We start from the raw sequence: 23,858 nt of genomic DNA on the forward strand, positions 1-23,858 counted from the left end.
TAGTTCTAACAGATATCCCTAACTAGTTTTAACAGATATCCCACCTATCCCTAACTAGTTTTAACAGATATCCCTAACTAGTTTTAACAGATATCCCACCTATCCCTAACTAGTTCTAACAGATATCCCACCTATCCCTAACTAGTTCTAACAGATATCCCTAACTAGTTTTAACAGATATCCCACCTATCCCTAACTAGTTTTAACAGATATCCCACCTATCCCTAACTAGTTCTAACAGATATCCCACCTATCCCTAACTAGTTTGAACAGATATCCCACCTATCCCTAACTAGTTTGAACAGATATCCCACCTATCCCTAACTAGTTTTAACAGATATCCCACCTATCCCTAACTAGTTTTAACAGATATCCCACCTATCCCTAACTAGTTTCAACAGATATCCCACCTATCCCTAACTAGTTTGAACCGATATCCCACCTATCCCTAACTAGTTTTAACAGATATCCCTAACTAGTTTGAACAGATATCCCACTTATCCCTAACTAGTTTGAACAGATATCCCACCTATCCCTAACTAGTTTTAACAGATATCCCTAACTAGTTTGAACAGATATCCCGCCTATCCCTAACTAGTTTTAACAGATATCCCTAACTAGTTTGAACAGATATCCCACCTATCCCTAACTAGTTTTAACAGATATCCCACCTATCCCTAACTAGTTTGAACAGATATCCCACCTATCCCTAACTAGTTTTAACAGATATCCCTAACTAGTTTGAACAGATATCCCGCCTATCCCTAACTAGTTTTAACAGATATCCCTAACTAGTTTGAACAGATATCCCACCTATCCCTAACTAGTTTTAACAGATATCCCTAACTAGTTTGAACAGATATCCCACCTATCCCTAACTAGTTTTAACAGATATCCCTAACTAGTTTGAACAGATATCCCGCCTATCCCTAACTAGTTTGAACAGATATCCCTAACTAGTTTGAACAGATATCCCACCTATCCCTAACTAGTTTGAACAGATATCCCTAACTAGTTTGAACAGATATCCCACCTATCCCTAACTAGTTTGAACAGATATCCCACCCATCCCTAACTAGTTTGAACAGATATCCCACCTATCCCTAACTAGTTTGAACAGATATCCCACCTATCCCTAACTAGTTTGAACAGATATCCCACCTATCCCTAACTAGTTTTAACAGATATCCCTAACTAGTTTGAACAGATATCCCGCCTATCCCTAACTAGTTTTAACAGATATCCCTAACTAGTTTGAACAGATATCCCACCTATCCCTAACTAGTTTGAACAGATATCCCACCTATCCCTAACTAGTTTGAACATATATCCCACCTATCCCTAACTAGTTTCAACAGATATCCCTAACTAGTTTTAACAGATATCCCACCTATCCCTAACTAGTTTGAACAGATATCCCACCTATCCCTAACTAGTTTTAACAGATATCCCTAACTAGTTTGAACAGATATCCCGCCTATCCCTAACTAGTTTTAACAGATATCCCTAACTAGTTTGAACAGATATCCCACCTATCCCTAACTAGTTTTAACAGATATCCCTAACTAGTTTTAACAGATATCCCACCTATCCCTAACTAGTTCTAACAGATATCCCACCTATCCCTAACTAGTTCTAACAGATATCCCTAACTAGTTTGAACAGATATCCCGCCTATCCCTAACTAGTTTTAACAGATATCCCTAACTAGTTTGAACAGATATCCCACCTATCCCTAACTAGTTTTAACAGATATCCCTAACTAGTTTTAACAGATATCCCACCTATCCCTAACTAGTTCTAACAGATATCCCTAACTAGTTTTAACAGATATCCCACCTATCCCTAACTAGTTCTAACAGATATCCCACCTATCCCTAACTAGTTCTAACAGATATCCCTAACTAGTTTTAACAGATATCCCACCTATCCCTAACTAGTTTTAACAGATATCCCACCTATCCCTAACTAGTTTGAACAGATATCCCACCTATCCCTAACTAGTTCTAACAGATATCCCACCTATCCCTAACTAGTTTGAACAGATATCCCACCTATCCCTAACTAGTTTGAACAGATATCCCACCTATCCCTAACTAGTTTTAACAGATATCCCACCTATCCCTAACTAGTTTTAACAGATATCCCACCTATCCCTAACTAGTTTCAACAGATATCCCACCTATCCCTAACTAGTTTGAACAGATATCCCACCTATCCCTAACTAGTTTTAACAGATATCCCTAACTAGTTTGAACAGATATCCCACCTATCCCTAACTAGTTTGAACAGATATCCCACCTATCCCTAACTAGTTTTAACAGATATCCCTAACTAGTTTGAACAGATATCCCGCCTATCCCTAACTAGTTTTAACAGATATCCCTAACTAGTTTGAACAGATATCCCACCTATCCCTAACTAGTTTGAACAGATATCCCACCTATCCCTAACTAGTTTTAACAGATATCCCTAACTAGTTTGAACAGATATCCCGCCTATCCCTAACTAGTTTTAACAGATATCCCTAACTAGTTTGAACAGATATCCCACCTATCCCTAACTAGTTTTAACAGATATCCCACCTATCCCTAACTAGTTTGAACAGATATCCCACCTATCCCTAACTAGTTTGAACAGATATCCCACCTATCCCTAACTAGTTTTAACAGATATCCCACCTATCCCTAACTAGTTTTAACAGATATCCCACCTATCCCTAACTAGTTTCAACAGATATCCCACCTATCCCTAACTAGTTTCAACAGATATCCCACCTATCCCTAACTAGTTTGAACAGATATCCCACCTATCCCTAACTAGTTTTAACAGATATCCCTAACTAGTTTGAACAGATATCCCACCTATCCCTAACTAGTTTGAACAGATATCCCACCTATCCCTAACTAGTTTTAACAGATATCCCTAACTAGTTTGAACAGATATCCCGCCTATCCCTAACTAGTTTTAACAGATATCCCTAACTAGTTTGAACAGATATCCCACCTATCCCTAACTAGTTTGAACAGATATCCCACCTATCCCTAACTAGTTTTAACAGATATCCCTAACTAGTTTGAACAGATATCCCGCCTATCCCTAACTAGTTTTAACAGATATCCCTAACTAGTTTGAACAGATATCCCACCTATCCCTAACTAGTTTTAACAGATATCCCTAACTAGTTTGAACAGATATCCCACCTATCCCTAACTAGTTTTAACAGATATCCCTAACTAGTTTGAACAGATATCCCGCCTATCCCTAACTAGTTTGAACAGATATCCCTAACTAGTTTGAACAGATATCCCACCTATCCCTAACTAGTTTGAACAGATATCCCTAACTAGTTTGAACAGATATCCCACCTATCCCTAACTAGTTTGAACAGATATCCCACCTATCCCTAACTAGTTTGAACAGATATCCCACCTATCCCTAACTAGTTTGAACAGATATCCACCTATCCCTAACTAGTTGAACAGATATCCACCTATCCCTAACTAGTTTGAACAGATATCCCACCTATCCCTAACTAGTTTGAACAGATATCCCACCTATCCCTAACTAGTTTGAACAGATATCCCACCTATCCCTAACTAGTTTGAACAGATATCCACCTATCCCTAACTAGTTTGAACAGATATCCCACCTATCCCTAACTAGTTTGAACAGATATCCCACCTATCCCTAACTAGTTTGAACAGATATCCCACCTATCCCTAACTAGTTTGAACAGATATCCCACCTATCCCTAACTAGTTTGAACAGATATCCCACCTATCCCTAACTAGTTTTAACAGATATCCCACCTATCCCTAACTAGTTTGAACAGATATCCCACCTATCCCTAACTAGTTTCAACAGATATCCCACCTATCCCTAACTAGTTTCAACAGATATCCCACCTATCCCTAACTAGTTTCAACAGATATCCCTAACTAGTTTTAACAGATATCCCACCTATCCCTAACTAGTTTGAACAGATATCCCACCTATCCCTAACTAGTTTGAACAGATATCCCTAACTAGTTTGAACAGATATCCCGCCTATCCCTAACTAGTTTTAACAGATATCCCTAACTAGTTTTAACAGATATCCCACCTATCCCTAACTAGTTTGAACAGATATCCCACCTATCCCTAACTAGTTTTAACAGATATCCCACCTATCCCTAACTAGTTTTAACAGATATCCCTAACTAGTTTGAACAGATATCCCACCTATCCCTAACTAGTTTGAACAGATATCCCACCTATCCCTAACTAGTTTGAACAGATATCCCGCCTATCCCTAACTAGTTTTAACAGATATCCCACCTATCCCTAACTAGTTTTAACAGATATCCCTAACTAGTTTTAACAGATATCCCGCCTATCCCTAACTAGTTTTAACAGATATCCCTAACTAGTTTTAACAGATATCCCACCTATCCCTAACTAGTTTGAACAGATATCCCTAACTAGTTTGAACAGATATCCCACCTATCCCTAACTAGTTTTAACAGATATCCCTAACTAGTTTGAACAGATATCCCACCTATCCCTAACTAGTTTGAACAGATATCCCACCTATCCCTAACTAGTTTTAACAGATATCCCTAACTAGTTTGAACAGATATCCCGCCTATCCCTAACTAGTTTTAACAGATATCCCTAACTAGTTTGAACAGATATCCCACCTATCCCTAACTAGTTTGAACAGATATCCCACCTATCCCTAACTAGTTTTAACAGATATCCCTAACTAGTTTGAACAGATATCCCGCCTATCCCTAACTAGTTTTAACAGATATCCCTAACTAGTTTGAACAGATATCCCACCTATCCCTAACTAGTTTTAACAGATATCCCTAACTAGTTTGAACAGATATCCCACCTATCCCTAACTAGTTTTAACAGATATCCCTAACTAGTTTGAACAGATATCCCGCCTATCCCTAACTAGTTTGAACAGATATCCCTAACTAGTTTGAACAGATATCCCACCTATCCCTAACTAGTTTGAACAGATATCCCTAACTAGTTTGAACAGATATCCCACCTATCCCTAACTAGTTTGAACAGATATCCCACCTATCCCTAACTAGTTTGAACAGATATCCCACCTATCCCTAACTAGTTTGAACAGATATCCCACCTATCCCTAACTAGTTTGAACAGATATCCCACCTATCCCTAACTAGTTTGAACAGATATCCCACCTATCCCTAACTAGTTTGAACAGATATCCCACCTATCCCTAACTAGTTTGAACAGATATCCCACCTATCCCTAACTAGTTTGAACAGATATCCCACCTATCCCTAACTAGTTTGAACAGATATCCCACCTATCCCTAACTAGTTTGAACAGATATCCCACCTATCCCTAACTAGTTTGAACAGATATCCCACCTATCCCTAACTAGTTTGAACAGATATCCCACCTATCCCTAACTAGTTTGAACAGATATCCCACCTATCCCTAACTAGTTTTAACAGATATCCCACCTATCCCTAACTAGTTTGAACAGATATCCCACCTATCCCTAACTAGTTTCAACAGATATCCCACCTATCCCTAACTAGTTTCAACAGATATCCCACCTATCCCTAACTAGTTTCAACAGATATCCCTAACTAGTTTTAACAGATATCCCACCTATCCCTAACTAGTTTGAACAGATATCCCACCTATCCCTAACTAGTTTGAACAGATATCCCTAACTAGTTTGAACAGATATCCCGCCTATCCCTAACTAGTTTTAACAGATATCCCTAACTAGTTTTAACAGATATCCCACCTATCCCTAACTAGTTTGAACAGATATCCCACCTATCCCTAACTAGTTTTAACAGATATCCCACCTATCCCTAACTAGTTTTAACAGATATCCCTAACTAGTTTGAACAGATATCCCACCTATCCCTAACTAGTTTGAACAGATATCCCACCTATCCCTAACTAGTTTGAACAGATATCCCGCCTATCCCTAACTAGTTTTAACAGATATCCCACCTATCCCTAACTAGTTTTAACAGATATCCCTAACTAGTTTTAACAGATATCCCGCCTATCCCTAACTAGTTTTAACAGATATCCCTAACTAGTTTTAACAGATATCCCACCTATCCCTAACTAGTTTGAACAGATATCCCTAACTAGTTTGAACAGATATCCCTAACTAGTTTGAACAGATATCCCACCTATCCCTAACTAGTTTGAACAAATATCCCACCTATCCCTAACTAGTTTGAACAGATATCCCTAACTAGTTTGAACAGATATCCCTAACTAGTTTGAACAGATATCCCACCTATCCCTAACTAGTTTGAACAGATATCCCACTTATCCCTAACTAGTTTGAACAGATATCCCTAACTAGTTTGAACAGATATCCCACCTATCCCTAACTAGTTTGAACAGATATCCCTAACTAGTTTTAACAGATATCCCTAACTAGTTTGAACAGGTATCCCACCTATCCCTAACTAGTTTGAACAAATATCCCACCTATCCCTAACTAGTTTGAACAGATATCCCTAACTAGTTTTAACAGATATCCCTAACTAGTTTGAACAGATATCCCACCTATCCCTAACTAGTTTGAACAGATATCCCACCTATCCCTAACTAGTTTGAACAGATATCCCACCTATCCCTAACTAGTTTGAACAGATATCCCGCCTATCCCTAACTAGTTTTAACAGATATCCCTAACTAGTTTGAACAGATATCCCACCTATCCCTAACTAGTTTTAACAGATATCCCTAACTAGTTTGAACAGATATCCCACCTATCCCTAACTAGTTTTAACAGATATCCCTAACTAGTTTGAACAGATATCCCACCTATCCCTAACTAGTTTTAACAGATATCCCTAACTAGTTTGAACAGATATCCCACCTATCCCTAACTAGTTCTAACAGATATCCCACCTATCCCTAACTAGTTCTAACAGATATCCCTAACTAGTTTTAACAGATATCCCACCTATCCCTAACTAGTTTTAACAGATATCCCACCTATCCCTAACTAGTTTGAACAGATATCCCACCTATCCCTAACTAGTTCTAACAGATATCCCACCTATCCCTAACTAGTTTGAACAGATATCCCACCTATCCCTAACTAGTTTGAACAGATATCCCACCTATCCCTAACTAGTTTTAACAGATATCCCACCTATCCCTAACTAGTTTTAACAGATATCCCACCTATCCCTAACTAGTTTCAACAGATATCCCACCTATCCCTAACTAGTTTGAACAGATATCCCACCTATCCCTAACTAGTTTTAACAGATATCCCTAACTAGTTTGAACAGATATCCCACCTATCCCTAACTAGTTTGAACAGATATCCCACCTATCCCTAACTAGTTTTAACAGATATCCCTAACTAGTTTGAACAGATATCCCGCCTATCCCTAACTAGTTTTAACAGATATCCCTAACTAGTTTGAACAGATATCCCACCTATCCCTAACTAGTTTGAACAGATATCCCACCTATCCCTAACTAGTTTTAACAGATATCCCTAACTAGTTTGAACAGATATCCCGCCTATCCCTAACTAGTTTTAACAGATATCCCTAACTAGTTTGAACAGATATCCCACCTATCCCTAACTAGTTTTAACAGATATCCCTAACTAGTTTGAACAGATATCCCACCTATCCCTAACTAGTTTGAACAGATATCCCACCTATCCCTAACTAGTTTGAACAGATATCCCACCTATCCCTAACTAGTTTGAACAGATATCCCACCTATCCCTAACTAGTTTGAACAGATATCCCACCTATCCCTAACTAGTTTGAACAGATATCCCACCTATCCCTAACTAGTTTGAACAGATATCCCACCTATCCCTAACTAGTTTTAACAGATATCCCACCTATCCCTAACTAGTTTGAACAGATATCCCACCTATCCCTAACTAGTTTGAACAGATATCCCACCTATCCCTAACTAGTTTCAACAGATATCCCACCTATCCCTAACTAGTTTCAACAGATATCCCACCTATCCCTAACTAGTTTCAACAGATATCCCTAACTAGTTTTAACAGATATCCCACCTATCCCTAACTAGTTTGAACAGATATCCCACCTATCCCTAACTAGTTTTAACAGATATCCCTAACTAGTTTGAACAGATATCCCGCCTATCCCTAACTAGTTTTAACAGATATCCCTAACTAGTTTTAACAGATATCCCACCTATCCCTAACTAGTTTGAACAGATATCCCACCTATCCCTAACTAGTTTTAACAGATATCCCACCTATCCCTAACTAGTTTTAACAGATATCCCTAACTAGTTTGAACAGATATCCCACCTATCCCTAACTAGTTTGAACAGATATCCCACCTATCCCTAACTAGTTTGAACAGATATCCCGCCTATCCCTAACTAGTTTTAACAGATATCCCACCTATCCCTAACTAGTTTTAACAGATATCCCTAACTAGTTTTAACAGATATCCCGCCTATCCCTAACTAGTTTTAACAGATATCCCTAACTAGTTTTAACAGATATCCCACCTATCCCTAACTAGTTTGAACAGATATCCCTAACTAGTTTGAACAGATATCCCTAACTAGTTTGAACAGATATCCCACCTATCCCTAACTAGTTTGAACAAATATCCCACCTATCCCTAACTAGTTTGAACAGATATCCCTAACTAGTTTGAACAGATATCCCTAACTAGTTTGAACAGATATCCCACCTATCCCTAACTAGTTTGAACAGATATCCCACTTATCCCTAACTAGTTTGAACAGATATCCCTAACTAGTTTGAACAGATATCCCACCTATCCCTAACTAGTTTGAACAGATATCCCTAACTAGTTTGAACAGATATCCCTAACTAGTTTGAACAGGTATCCCACCTATCCCTAACTAGTTTGAACAAATATCCCACCTATCCCTAACTAGTTTGAACAGATATCCCTAACTAGTTTTAACAGATATCCCTAACTAGTTTGAACAGATATCCCACCTATCCCTAACTAGTTTGAACAGATATCCCACCTATCCCTAACTAGTTTGAACAGATATCCCACCTATCCCTAACTAGTTTGAACAGATATCCCACCTATCCCTAACTAGTTTGAACAGATATCCCACCTATCCCTAACTAGTTTTAACAGATATCCCACCTATCCCTAACTAGTTTCAACAGATATCCCTAACTAGTTTTAACAGATATCCCACCTATCCCTAACTAGTTTGAACAGATATCCCACCTATCCCTAACTAGTTTTAACAGATATCCCTAACTAGTTTGAACAGATATCCCTAACTAGTTTGAACAGATATCCCACCTATCCCTAACTAGTTTGAACAGATATCCCTAACTAGTTTTAATAGATATCCCTAACTAGTTTGAACAGATATCCCACCTATCCCTAACTAGTTTGAACAGATATCCCACCTATCCCTAACTAGTTTGAACAGATATCCCTAACTAGTTTTAACAGATATCCCTAACTAGTTTGAACAGATATCCCACCTATCCCTAACTAGTTTGAACAGATATCCCACCTATCCCTAACTAGTTTTAACAGATATCCCTAACTAGTTTGAACAGATATCCCACCTATCCCTAACTAGTTTGAACAGATATCCCTAACTAATTTGAACAGATATCCCACCTATCCCTAACTAGTTTGAACAGATATCCCACCTATCCCTAACTAGTTTGAACAGATATCCCGCCTATCCCTAACTAGTTTGAACAGATATCCCGCCTATCCCTAACTAGTTTTAACAGATATCCCTAACTAGTTTGAACAGATATCCCACCTATCCCTAACTAGTTTGAACAGATATCCCACCTATCCCTAACTAGTTTGAACAGATATCCCACCTATCCCTAACTACTTTGAACAGATATCCCGCCTATCCCTAACTAGTTTTAACAGATATCCCACCTATCCCTAACTAGTTTTAACAGATATCCCTAACTAGTTTGAACAGATATCCCGCCTAAAAACACCAAAGAGCAAGAAACAAAGATGCAAAACCCTACAGGAACCACCAGGCTCCGAGGAGTGGGCCTGTCAATCCAATATACATGGGAAAGAGCACACAGTTTAACTGCATTACAAAGCCGTCCTCTCATCAATTTACTATAGAAAGTTCAAAAAGTAAAATAAAATGTGTGACTCGTAGCCAAATAAGTTTAGAAGATGAAGTTGCAGCATTAACAGCAATATAGAAAATAAATATGCAAAAAATAAATAATAAAAATGAAATGAGAATAAAATAGTGGATATAATAAAACCTTAAGGTCTCGTTTCCAGCCAGAGAACAGCTGCATGAGCCCCACGGCCAGGCCAAACAGACCCCCCGTCTTCTGGAGGACCATGGTACGGTACTGGCTCTCTGTGGGACAGGTGTAGGTGTCCCTCCAGTGGATGTCTAGGCCCTGGCCGCGATGCAGCTCCAACAGCTGTCTGGTGAACACATGCACTGCCTCGGGGTGATCCAGGGTTAGCACCTAATAATACCAATAACACATGGGTTATAATGCTGTCTGGTGAACACATGCACTGCCTCGGGGTGATCCAGGGTTAGCACCTAATAATACCAATAACACATGGGTTATAATGCTGTCTGGTGAACACATGCACTGCCTCGGGGTGATCCAGGGTTAGCACCTAATAACACCAACAACACATGGGTTATAACGCTGTCTGGTGAACACGCTGATCAAAAATCAACCAAATCACTGACTCTCACCTTCTCCAGTCCCAGGAAGTAGACGTAGTTGGCAGAGTTGATAACAGAGGGGACTCCATAGATGCTGTGGGCGACAGGGAAACCTCTCCTCAGTGTAGAACTGTCCTCAATGTCATCGATCAGGAGACTGGCGTTGTGCAGCATCTCTGTCACTTGTATGATCACCTAGGAAAGAGACATTTTCATTTGGTTTCTCACAGCTGTTTAAACATGAGGAATCCTACATTTTCATTTCATAGTTTGTTTTGTATATCCACTACCAGGCAGTAGTTTGGATAGAGCTACTCATTAAAGGGTTTTTCTTTATTTGACTGTTTTCTACATTGTAGAATAATAGTGAAGACATCAAAACTATGAAATGACACATATGGATTCATGTAGTAACCAAGAAAAAAAAGTGTTAAACAAATTTAATTGAGATTCTGCAAAGTAGCCATCCTTTGCCTTGATGACAGCTTGTTAATGAAAACAATTATTGAATGAGTAGGTGTGCCCAAACTTTTGACAGGTTCTGTGTATATATATAGATATATAGATATTATACATACAACTTGGCACATTGAGTTAATCACATTGTTTTTTATAAAAAAAACTTTTTACATCAGCAGTTTTCAAAGTGCTTTACAGATACCCAGACAACAACAACAACAACAACAACGAGCAAGCAATGCAGAGGCACAGTAGCTAGGAAAAACTATCGAGAAGTTGTCGAGTCAGTCACAGAAGAAGAGGCCTCCACCACAGAGTTACCGACTAGCCATGCTCAGAGCCCTGCTGTGCTACAGCTATTCTCCAGTAGGGGGAGCTACCTGACAAGGCTGCTCTGTGTGAGAGGGAATGTAATTTGGAGAGAGATTGAGATTCACCGAGTAAGTAGTGTACTTCATAGGGTGCCATTTTGTACCTGCATAGCTGTTGGTGGACATAAAGTGCTCATCTTGTTAGATTTGTTGTTTAGGAACTTAGTCTGTTGAATATAATACGTGTTTGTTAGAGAGGAATTTCATTTAAAACGGGGGAGGGGTGGGCAACGCCAGTCCTCGAGGGCCTGATTGGTAGAACACCTTTTCTCCATCCCGAGCAAACACAGCTTATTAATCACATTGCATTTTTAACTGAAGATCCTGATTAGGTGATTATTAGAGTCAGGTGTGTTAGCTGGGGCAAAACTGTCTCACCAATCAGGACCTCGAGGACTGGAAATGCCCCCCCCCCCCCCAGAACCCGACATCTCTCTGCCACAGCCAGGGGGCGCACTGTCAGAAAACAGCTCCAGGCAGAGAATAGATGTGTCATGTCTCTCTGCCACAGCCAGGGAGCGCACTGTCAGAAAACAGCTCCAGGCAGAGAATATATGTGTCATGTCTCTCTGCCACAGCCAGGGGGCGCACTGTCAGAAAACAGCTCCAGGCAGAGAATAGATGTGTCATGTCTCTCTGCCACAGCCAGGGGGCGCACTGTCAGAAAACAGCTCCAGGCAGAGAATAGATGTGTCATGTCTCTCTGCCACAGCCAGGGGGCGCACTGTCAGAAAACAGCTCCAGGCAGAAAGAGAAAGTGTCTGTGTAATGCCTGGTTTTTCATTAGCCCTAACCTCAGTCCTCCTAGCCTCAGTCCTCCTAGCCCTAACCTCAGTCCTCCTAGCCTCAGTCCTCCTAGCCCTAACCTCAGTCCTCCTAGCCTCAGTCCTCCTAGCCCTAACCTCAGTCCTCCTAGCCCTAACCTCAGTCCTCCTAGCCCTAACCTCAGTCCTCCTAGCCCTAACCTCAGTCCTCCTAGCCCTAACCTCAGTCCTCCTAGCCCTAACCTCAGTCCTCCTAGCCCTAACCTCAGTCCTCCTAGCCCTAACCTCAGTCCTCCTAGCCCTAACCTCAGTCCTCCTAGCCCTAACCTCAGTCCTCCTAGCCCTAACCTCAGTCCTCCTAGCCCTAACCTCAGTCCTCCTAGCCCTAACCTCAGTCCTCCTAGCCCTAACCTCAGTCCTCCTAGCCCTAACCTCAGTCCTCCTAGCCCTAACCTCAGTCCTCCTAACCCTAACCTCAGTCCTCAATTGTTGGAAAAATTACTTGCAATTGTTACAATTGTTGGAAAAATTACTTGCACAATGTAGATGTCCTAACCGACTTGACAAAACTATAGATTGTTAACAAGAAATGTGTGGTTGAAAAAAGTTTTAATGACTCCAACCTAAGTGTATGTAATCTTCTGACTTCGACTGTATATAGGGAATAAGGGGCTATTTAGAACACAGCCCAGGACAGCTCTGCATAAATCTGCTGCTCCAGCCGGTGTCCATCTGTCTGCCACACCCCTACACTGGCCTCAGTACTAGTCTACAGAGCTCCCCTGACCCCTACACTGTTCTCAGTACTAGCCTACAGAGCTCCCCTGACCCCTACACTACTAGCCTACAGAGCTCCCCTGACCCCTACACTGGCCTCAGTACTAGCCTACAGAGCTCCCCTGACCCCTACACTACTAGCCTACAGAGCTCCCCTGACCCTTACACTACTAGCCTACAGAGCTCCCCTGACCCTTACACTACAGAGCTCCCCTGACCCCTACACTACAGAGCTCTCCTGACCCCTACACTACTAGTCTACAGAGCTCCCCTGACCCCTACACTACTAGCCTACAGAGCTCTCCTGACCCCTACACTACTAGCCTACAGAGCTCCCCTGACCCCTACACTACTAGCCTACAGAGCTCCCCTGACCCCTACACTACTAGTCTACAGAGCTCCCCTGACCCCTACACTACTAGCCTACAGAGCTCTCCTGACCCCTACACTACTAGTCTACAGAGCTCCCCTGACCCCTACACTACTAGCCTACAGAGCTCCCCTGACTCACTGTATACCCACAGACCACTAGACAGAGCAAGAGGCAACTACTGTACTAATTACTAGCTGCAGTTCCCAGACAGGGCCACAGTACAGAGAACCTCAAGTCAGTCAAAATGGTATTGCCAGCTCTAGGCTGGAGGCTGCTAGAGGGGCTGTAGCTGGTCAAGGGGTTTCAGGAGTCAGAGGCCTACAGATGGAAGCTCTGGATCATAGAAATAGTAACATGTAAAGAGGTGTGTGTTTCCTGATGGAGAATAAATAAACAGCCGGACAGATGACAGAGACATGGGTGAACCAGTCACTGGCTGGCTGTATCTGTGCTGTTTCCATGGTGTTGAGGCGACTGACTACAGTGCCTGACAGACCGCTTGTTAATGATGGCGGCAAGCACACTCAGTCTGTTGGCCGGGTTCAGGGAGAGTTTACTGCCAAATAAACCACGCTGCCGCACAGAGATGAAGAGAGAGGGAGATGAAGCAGAGAGCGAGCGCAGAGAGAGAAAAGGAGAGCGAGTGTAGAGAGAGAGAGAGAAAGGAGAGAGAGAGAGGAGAGCAGGCAGAGAGAGAGGAGAGCGGGCAGAGAGAGAAAGGAGAGCGCGCAGAGAGAGGAGAGCGAGAATTAAATTGAAATTGAATTGATAGGGTGGAGAGCTGTGTAATCGCTGTGCTGTGACACAATAACAGATACATGTCACCCATTGTTTAGGGAGCTCTTTGTACACGCACACTGAATCTGGTCACATGTTCTGCATTTAAAAATGGAGGCTGCCAACATGCCAGTCAAACAGAACAAATGTCTCTTCATTTGGCATCTCGTATAAATACACCTTTAAATTTTCTATTTACCTCAAGTCAGAGGGGCATAGGGCTCACTGGAATATCAAGAGCCCAGGAGCTGCCCGCGAGGGGACCGGAGTTGAGCTGCCCGCGAGGGGGACTGGAGTTGAGCTGCCCGCGAGGGGACCGGAGTTGAGCTGCCCGCGAGGGGACCGGAGTTGAGCTGCCCGCGAGGGGACCGGAGTTGAGCTGCCCGCGAGGGGACCGGAGTTGAGCTGCCCGCGAGGGGACCGGAGTTGAGCTGCCCGCGAGGGGGACCGGAGTTGAGCTGCCCACAAGGGGACCGGAGTTGAGCTGCCCCAACAGTGCAGTAGTATCTAACTAAATGCTTGTGTTTATAGCTCCAACAGTGCAGTAGTATCGAACTAAATGCTTGTGTTCCTCATCATCCTATTTTTCTAACTTAATTGAGGAAAATAAGAACAATCCGAAATTCCTTTTTTGATACTGTCGCAAAGCTAACTAAAAAGCAGCATTCCCCAAGAGAGGATGACTTTCACTTTAGCAGTGATAAATTCATGAACTTCTTTGAGGAAAAGATTATGATTATTAGAAAGCAAATTACGGACTCCTCTTTAAACCTGCGTATTCCTCCAAACCTCAGTTGTCCTGAGTCTGCACAACTCTGCCAGGACCTAGGATCAAGAGAGACGCTCAAGTGTTTTAGTACTATATCTCTTGACACAATGATGAAAATAATCATGGCCTCTAAACCTTCAAGCTGCATACTGGACCCTATTCCAACTAAACTACTGAAAGAGCTCCTTCCTGTGCTTGGCCCTCCTATGTTGAACATAATAAACGGCTCTCTATCCACCGGATGTGTACCAAACTCACTAAAAGTGGCAGTAATAAAGCCTCTCTTGAAAAATCCAAACCTTGACCCAGAAAATATAAAAAACTATCGGCCTATATCGAATCTTCCATTCCCCTCAAAAATTTTAGAGAAGGCTGTTGCGCAGCAACTCACTGCCTTCCTGAAGACAAACAATGTATACGAAATGCTTCAGTCTGGTTTTAGACCCCATCATAGCACTGAGACGGCACTTGTGAAGGTGGTAAATGACATTTTAATGGCATCGGACCGAGGCTCTGCATCTGTCCTCGTGCTCCTAGACCTTAGTGCTGCTTTTGATACCATCGATCACCACATTCTTTTGGAGAGATTGGAAACCCAAATTGGTCTACACGGACATGTTCTGGCCTGGTTTAGATCTTATCTGTCGGAAAGATATCAGTTTGTCTCTGTGAATGGTTTGTCCTCTGACAAATCACCTGTAAATTTCGGTGTTCCTCAAGGTTCCGTTTTAGGACCACTATTGTTTTCACTATATATTTTACCTCTTGGGGATGTTATTCGAAAACATAATGTAAACTTTCACTGCTATGCGGATGACACACAGCTGTACATTTCAATGAAACATGGTGAAGCCCCAAAATTGCCCTCGCTAGAAGCATGCGTTTCAGACATAAGGAAGTGGATGGCTGCAAACTTTCTACTATTAAACTCGGACAAAACAGAGATGCTTGTTCTAGGTCCCAAGAAACAAAGAGATCTTCTGTTGAATCTGACAATTAATCTTAATGGTTGTACAGTCGTCTCAAATAAAACTGTGAAGGACCTCGGCGTTACTCTGGACCCTGATCTCTCTTTTGAAGAACATATCAAGGCCATTTCGAGGACAGCTTTTTTCCATCTACGTAACATTGCAAAAATCAGAAACTTTCTGTCCAAAAATTATGCAGAAAAATTAATCCATGCTTTTGTCACTTCTAGGTTAGACTACTGCAATGCTCTATTTTCCGGCTACCCGGATAAAGCACTAAATAAACTTCAGTTAGTGCTAAATACGGCTGCTAGAATCCTGACTAGAACCAAAAAATTTGATCATATTACTCCAGTGCTAGCCTCTCTACACTGGCTTCCTGTCAAAGCAAGGGCTGATTTCAAGGTTTTACTGCTAACCTACAAAGCATTACATGGGCTTGCTCCTACCTATCTCTCTGATTTGGTCCTGCCGTACATACCTACACGTACGCTAGGGTCACAAGACGCAGGCCTCCTAATTGTCCCTAGAATTTCTAAGCAAACAGCTGGAGGCAGGGCTTTCTCCTATAGAGCGCCATTTTTATGGAACGGTCTGCCTACCCATGTCAGAGACGCAAACTCGGTCTCAACCTTTAAGTCTTTACTGAAGACTCACCTCTTCAGTGGGTCATATGATTGAGTGTAGTCTGGCCCAGGAGTGGGAAGGTGAACGGAAAGGCTCTGGAGCAACGAACCGCCCTTGCTGTCTCTGCCTGGCCGGTTCCCCTCTTTCCACTGGGATTCTCTGCCTCTAACCCTATTACAGGGGCTGAGTCACTGGCTTGCTGGGGCTCTCTCATGCCGTCTCTGGAGGGGGTGCGTCACCTGAGTGGGTTGATTCACTGTTGTGGTCATCCTGTCTGGGTTGGCGCCCCCCCCTTGGGTTGTGCCGTGGCGGAGATCTTTGTGGGCTATACTCAGCCTTGTCTCAGGATGGTAAGTTGGTGGTTGAAGATATCCCTCTAGTGGTGTGGAGGCTGTGCTTTGGCAAAGTGGGTGGGGTTATATCCTTCCTGTTTGGCCCTGTCTGGGGGTGTCCTCGGATGGGGCCACAGTGTCTCCTGACACAGCCAGAAGAGGACTGGCCACCCCACATAGCCTGGTTCCTCTCTAGGTTTCTTCCTAGGTTTTGGCCTTTCTAGGGAGTTTTTCCTAGCCACCGTGCTTCTACACCTGCATTGCTTGCTGTTTGGGGTTTTAGGCTGGGTTTCTGTACAGCACTTTGAGATATCAGCTGATGTACGAAGGGCTATATAAATACATTTGATTGATTGATTGATTGATTGTTTCTAGCTCCAACAGTGCAGTAGTATCTAACTAAATGCTTGTGTTCCCAGCTCCAACAGTGCAGTAGTATCTAACTAAATGCTTGTGTTCCCAGCTCCAACAGTGCAGTAGTATCTAACTAAATGCTTGTGTTCCCAGCTCCAACAGTGCAGTAGTATCTAACTAAATGCTTGTTTCTAGCTCCAACAGTGCAGTAGTATCTAACTAAATGCTTGTGTTTCTAGCTCCAACAGTGCAGTAATATCTAACTAAATGCTTGTGTTCCTAGCTCCAACAGTGCAGTAATATCTAACTAAATGCTTGTGTTCCTAGCTCCAACAGTGCAGTAATATCTAACTAAATGCTTGTGTTCCTAGCTCCAACAGTGCAGTAATATCTAACTAAATGCTTGTGTTCCTAGCTCCAACAGTGCAGTAATATCTAACTAAATGCTTGTGTTCCTAGCTCCAACAGTGCAGTAATATCTAACTAAATACACACAAATCTAAAGTAAAAGAATGGAGTTTAGAAATGTATAAATATTAGGATGAGCAATGTCAGTGGCATTGACCTAAATACAGTAGAATAGAACACACTATATACACATATGAGTAAAGCAGTATGTTAACATGATTAAAGTGACCAGTGATTCCATGTTTATGCACAGTGGGCATATACACATCCATCCATCCATCCATCCATACATCCATACATCCACACACACATATATATATATACAGTGCCTTGCGAAAGTATTCGGCCCCCTTGAACTTATTTATTGTATATTTCAAACTTTTTTAACAAATCAAACTGAAAAATTGGGCGTGCAAAATTATTCAGCCCCCTTAAGTTAATACTTTGTAGCGCCACCTTTTGCTGCGATTACAGCTGTAAGCCGCTTGTGGTATGTCTCTATCAGTTTTGCACATCGAGAGACTGAAATTTTAAATAAGCATTTCACTGTAAGGTCTACTACACCTGTTGTATTCAGCATTTCACTGTGAGGTCTACTACACCTGTTGTATTCAGCATTTCACTGTGAGGTCTACTACACCTGTTGTATTCAGCATTTCACTGTGAGGTCTACTACACCTGTTGTATTCAGCATGTCACTGTGAGGTCTACTACACCTGTTGTATTCAGCATGTCACTGTGAGGTCTACTACACCTGTTGTATTCGGCATTTCACTGTGAGGTCTACTACACCTGTTGTATTCGGCATTTCACTGTAAGGTCTACTACACCTGTTGTATTCAGCATTTCACTGTGAGGTCTACTACACCTGTTGTATTCAGCATTTCACTGTAAGATCTACTACACCTGTTGTATTCAGCATTTCACTGTAAGGTCTACTACACCTGTTGTATTCAGCATGTCACTGTAAGGTCTACTACACCTGTTGTATTCAGCATTTCACTGTGAGGTTTACTACACCTGTTGTATTCAGCATTTCAATGTAAGGTTTACTACACCTGTTGTATTCAGCATTTCAATGTAAGGTCTACACCTGTTGTATTCAGCATTTCACTGTAAGGTCTACTACACCTGTTGTATTCAGCATTTCACTGTGAGGTCTACTACACCTGTTGTATTCAGCATTTCACTGGGAGGTCTACTACACCTGTTGTATTCATCATTTCTGGTTGTATTCGGCGCATGTGACTAATAATATTTGATGAGGTTCTCCCATTCTTCTCTGCAGATCCTCTCAAGCTCTGCCAGATGGGGAGCATTGCTGCACAGCTATTTTCAGGTCTCTCCAGCGATGTTCAATCAGGTTTAAGTCCGGGCTCTGGCTGGGCCATTCAGAGACTTGTCCTGAAGCCACTCCTGTGTTGTCATGGCTGTGTGCTTATGGTCATTGTCCTGTTGGAAGGTGAACCTTCACCCCAGTTTGAGGTCCTGAGGGCTCTGGAGCAGGTTCTTATCAAGGATCTCTTTCCCTCGATCCTGACTAGTCTCCCAGTCCCTGCTGCTGAAAACATCCCCACAGCAGGATTCTGCCACCACCATGCTTCACCGTAGGGATGGTGCCAGCTTTCCTCCAGACGTGACGTTTGGCATTCAGGCCAAAGGGTTTCATCTTGGTTTCATCAGACCAGAGAATCTTGTTCCTCATGGTCTGAGAGTCTTTAGGTGCCTTTTGGCAAACTCCAAGCAGGATGCACCTGAGCTCAATTTTGAGTCTCATAGCAAAGGGTCTGAATACTGATGTAAATAAGGTGGGGTTTCTGAATACTGATGTAAATAAGGTGGGGTTTCTGAAAACTGATGTAAATAAGGTGGGGTTTCTGAATACTGATGTAAATAAGGTGGGGTTTCTGAATACTGATGTAAATAAGGTGGGGTTTCTGAATACTGATGTAAATAAGGTGGGGTTTCTGAATACTGATGTAAATAAGGTGGGGTTTCTGAATACTTATGTAAATAAGGTGGGGTCTGAATACTTATGTAAATAAGGTGGGGTCTGAATACTTATGTAAATAAGGTGGGGTCTGAATACTTATGTAAATAAGGTGGGGTCTGAATACTTATGTAAATAAGGTGGGGTCTGAATACTTATGTAAATAAGGTGGGGTCTGAATACTTATGTAAATAAGGTGGGGTCTGAATACTTATGTAAATAAGGTGGGGTCTGAATACTTATGTAAATAAGGTGGGGTCTGAATACTTATGTAAATAAGGTGGGGTCTGAATACTTATGTAAATAAGGTGGGGTCTGAATACCGATGTAAATAAGGTGGGGTCTGAATACTTATGTAAATAAGGTGGGGTCTGAATACTGATGTAAATAAGGTGGGGTCTGAATACTGATGTAAATAAGGTGGGGTCTGAATACTGATGTAAATAAGGTGGGGTCTGAATACTGATGTAAATAAGGTGGGGTCTGAATACTGATGTAAATAAGGTGGGGTCTGAATACTTATGTAAATAAGGTGGGGTCTGAATACTGATGTAAATAAGGTGGGGTCTGAATACTTATGTAAATAAGGTGGGGTCTGAATACTGATGTAAATAAGGTGGGGTCTGAATACTTATGTAAATAAGGTGGGGTCTGAATACTGATGTAAATAAGGTGGGGTCTGAATACTGATGTAAATAAGGTGGGGTCTGAATACTGATGTAAATAAGGTGGGGTCTGAATACTGATGTAAATAAGGTGGGGTCTGAATACTGATGTAAATAAGGTGAGGTCTGAATACTGATGTAAATAAGGTGGGGTCTGAATACTGATGTAAATAAGGTGGGGTCTGAATACTGATGTAAATAAGGTGGGGTCTGAATACTTATGTAAATAAGGTGGGGTCTGAATACTGATGTAAATAAGGTGGGGTCTGAATACTGATGTAAATAAGGTGTGGTCTGAATACTGATGTAAATAAGGTGGGGTTTCTGAATACTTATGTAAATAAGGTGGGGTTTCTGAATACTGATGTAAATAAGGTGGGGTCTGAATACTTATGTAAATAAGGTGGGGTTTCTGAATACTGATGTAAATAAGGTGGGGTCTGAATACTGATGTAAATAAGGTGGGGTCTGAATACTGATGTAAATAAGGGGGGGTCTGAATACTGATGTAAATAAGGTGGGGTCTGAATACTGATGTAAATAAGGTGGGGTCTGAATACTGATGTAAATAAGGTGGGGTCTGAATACATATGTAAATAAGGTGGGGTTTCTGAATACTGATGTAAATAAGGTGGGGTCTGAATACATATGTAAATAAGGTGGGGTCTGAATACTTATGTAAATAAGGTGGGGTCTGAATACATATGTAAATAAGGTGGGGTCTGAATACTTATGTAAATAAGGTGGGGTCTGAATACTGATGTAAATAAGGTGGGGTCTGAATACTGATGTAAATAAGGGGGGGTCTGAATACTTATGTAAATAAGGTGGGGTCTGAATACATATGTAAATAAGGTGGGGTCTGAATACTTATGTAAATAAGGTGGGGTCTGAATACTGATGTAAATAAGGGGGGGTCTGAATACTGATGTAAATAAGGTGGGGTCTGAATACTGATGTAAATAAGGTGGGGTCTGAATACTGATGTAAATAAGGTGGGGTCTGAATACTTATGTAAATAAGGTGGGGTCTGAATACTGATGTAAATAAGGTGGTGTTTCTGAATACTGATGTAAATAAGGGGGGGTCTGAATACTGATGTAAATAAGGTGGGGTCTGAATACCGATGTAAATAAGGGGGGGTCTGAATACTGATGTAAATAAGGTGGGGTCTGAATACTGATGTAAATAAGGTGGGGTTTCTGAATACTGATGTAAATAAGGTGGTGTTTCTGAATACTGATGTAAATAAGGTGGGGTCTGAATACTGATGTAAATAAGGTGGGGTCTGAATACTGATGTAAATAAGGTGGGGTCTGAATACTGATGTAAATAAGGTGGGGTCTGAATACTGATGTAAATAAGGTGGGGTCTGAATACTGATGTAAATAAGGTGGGGTCTGAATACTGATGTAAATAAGGTGGGGTCTGAATACTGATGTAAATAAGGTGGGGTCTGAATACTGATGTAAATAAGGTGGGGTCTGAATACTGATGTAAATAAGGTGGGGTCTGAATACTGATGTAAATAAGGTGGGGTCTGAATACTGATGTAAATAAGGTGGGGTCTGAATACTGATGTAAATAAGGTGGGGTCTGAATACTGATGTAAATAAGGTGGGGTCTGAATACTGATGTAAATAAGGTATTTATTTTATTTGTAACAGTTTTGTTAGACATTTTTGCTGTTTTCAGGTTTATCATTATGGGATATTGTGTGTAAATTGCTGAGGATTTTTTTTTAGAATTCAATCTTTTATAGAATAAGGCAACTTACCGTAACAAAATGTGGAAAAAGTGAAGCGGTCTCCTAAGGCACCGTATCTAGATAGACGTTATACGTTATACCTGCTGCTGTACCGTCTCACTCTCTCTCCGTGACCAGTGGCCCACTCGCATTGGCACACATACTCAGGTGGTGCCAGATTTGTAAGTGATTGATACATAAAAATAAGTGTGCCTAAATGAATTACATGAACCAAAATGTAAAAGTCATGAAAATTAGTTACAGGCCTGGAACACAACATTTTCTAATTACATGAGTTTTTCAGGATTTTCAAACAAACCCGTATTTACAGAGTATTTATAAAGCTGAATGTTTAAAGGATGCAACCCTATTCCCTTAATAATAAAAGGATGCTATAATAGGATCCCTATTCCCTTAATAGTGCACTACCTCTGACCAGGTTCCCCATTTGGGGAATAGCCTCATTGAAACATTCCGGTCCTTACCTGAAGTTTGTCCTCGGGAACATTGAGCCAGTGGTTAAACGCCTGAGAGAGTTTAGTCCGTACTTGTTTTCCTGAAAAAGTCCAAAAGGAAAAGTTTGTTTAATTATTGTTATTTATTTTTAAAGACACAGAGTATGGATAAACAAAGACCACTGCCTTGCATCCCAAATGGAACCCTATTCTCGAATAGTGCTCAAAAGTAGTGCGCTACATAAGGAATTTTTATTTGATTTGATTTATTTCCCCTTTATTTTAATACAGTATAAGCAAGTCTATATAAGGAATAGGGGGCCATTTGTGACACAGCCTTGTTTCAAAGCTCAACAAGAAGCTAAAAAGTATTTCCCCACTTCTTTACTTTGAACAACCAGGACTGTATCCCAAATGGCACTCTATGCCCTATATTAGGGCACTACTATACCGTATATAAAACAAGGACCTGGTCAAAAGTAGTGCACTATATGGGGAATATTATTTTGGGACACATTCCAGAAAACATCCCATTGAATCTGGAGTATGATAAAAGCCTTCTACAGTAAAAACCAGGTTTACTAGAAGATGAAAAACCCTTCTATAAACCGAATGGGTTTAGTAGGAAAGATGAAAGGCATTTCTACAGTTATTTTGTCAGCTTTGTTTTGGAGAGAAGGTTCTGGAGGAGGTGTGAATACTACTGAATAATAATAATAATGAATGAATAATACTAATGAATTGACACTCTCCTCGACCACTTACCGGTTTAAGGGTCACGGATAAGAGAGGACGAGGAGATGAGACTTTTGCCCAATTGAGAATTTCCCCCATGTACTTCCTACCCATATAGGAACACATGACTGGAGCTGAGCTCCCTGCCATCCAGGACCTGACACCGCCTGGTATAGAACAAGGCCCCCAAAATTAAAATTGCCAGCGTAAACATGAAGGGGAGAGAGGACATCCCTGTCTTGTGCCCTTTTCTTAAGCAATTTTATCTGATAATGTATTATTTGCATATATTTTTGCTTTAGGGCATTTATATAATAGTTATTACACGTATTATTTCAGCTGTAAAGTTGCAAGCGTCCAAAATGTTGAATGTAAAAGGACATTCAAGTCTGTCAAAAGCCTGTTCAGCATCAACAGACATTACTGATACTTACAAAAACAAGATTTAAAAAAAGTGTGTATTTTTAATAAATCCTGTTTGACTGATATGTATCAAGTCTGGTAAAAACGTATTTCTTTAAACTTAAAGGGTCTGTAATCAGCACTTCAAATAACTGTTTTAGTATATGGCACTAGG

General features: G+C 41.2%; 1 protein-coding gene across 2 annotated transcripts in view; it reads right to left on the bottom strand.

The window, feature by feature from the left end:
• The window catches only part of ggps1 (geranylgeranyl diphosphate synthase 1), a 45,370-nt gene that overhangs the window by 4,851 nt on the left and 16,661 nt on the right, over positions 1-23,858 (bottom strand). For both annotated transcript variants that reach the window (XM_020454351.2, XM_031799701.1), the window contains exons 3-5: positions 22,577-22,647; positions 10,741-10,905; positions 10,283-10,498 (exon numbers count right to left, since the gene is read on the bottom strand). In XM_020454351.2, the coding sequence (XP_020309940.2) occupies positions 10,283-10,498; positions 10,741-10,905; positions 22,577-22,647 (452 nt within the window). The remainder of the gene's footprint in view (positions 1-10,282; positions 10,499-10,740; positions 10,906-22,576; positions 22,648-23,858) is intronic.

Source organism: Oncorhynchus kisutch, linkage group LG20 (assembly GCF_002021735.2).
Source record: "Oncorhynchus kisutch isolate 150728-3 linkage group LG20, Okis_V2, whole genome shotgun sequence".
Taxonomy (NCBI): Eukaryota; Metazoa; Chordata; class Actinopteri; order Salmoniformes; family Salmonidae; genus Oncorhynchus; species Oncorhynchus kisutch.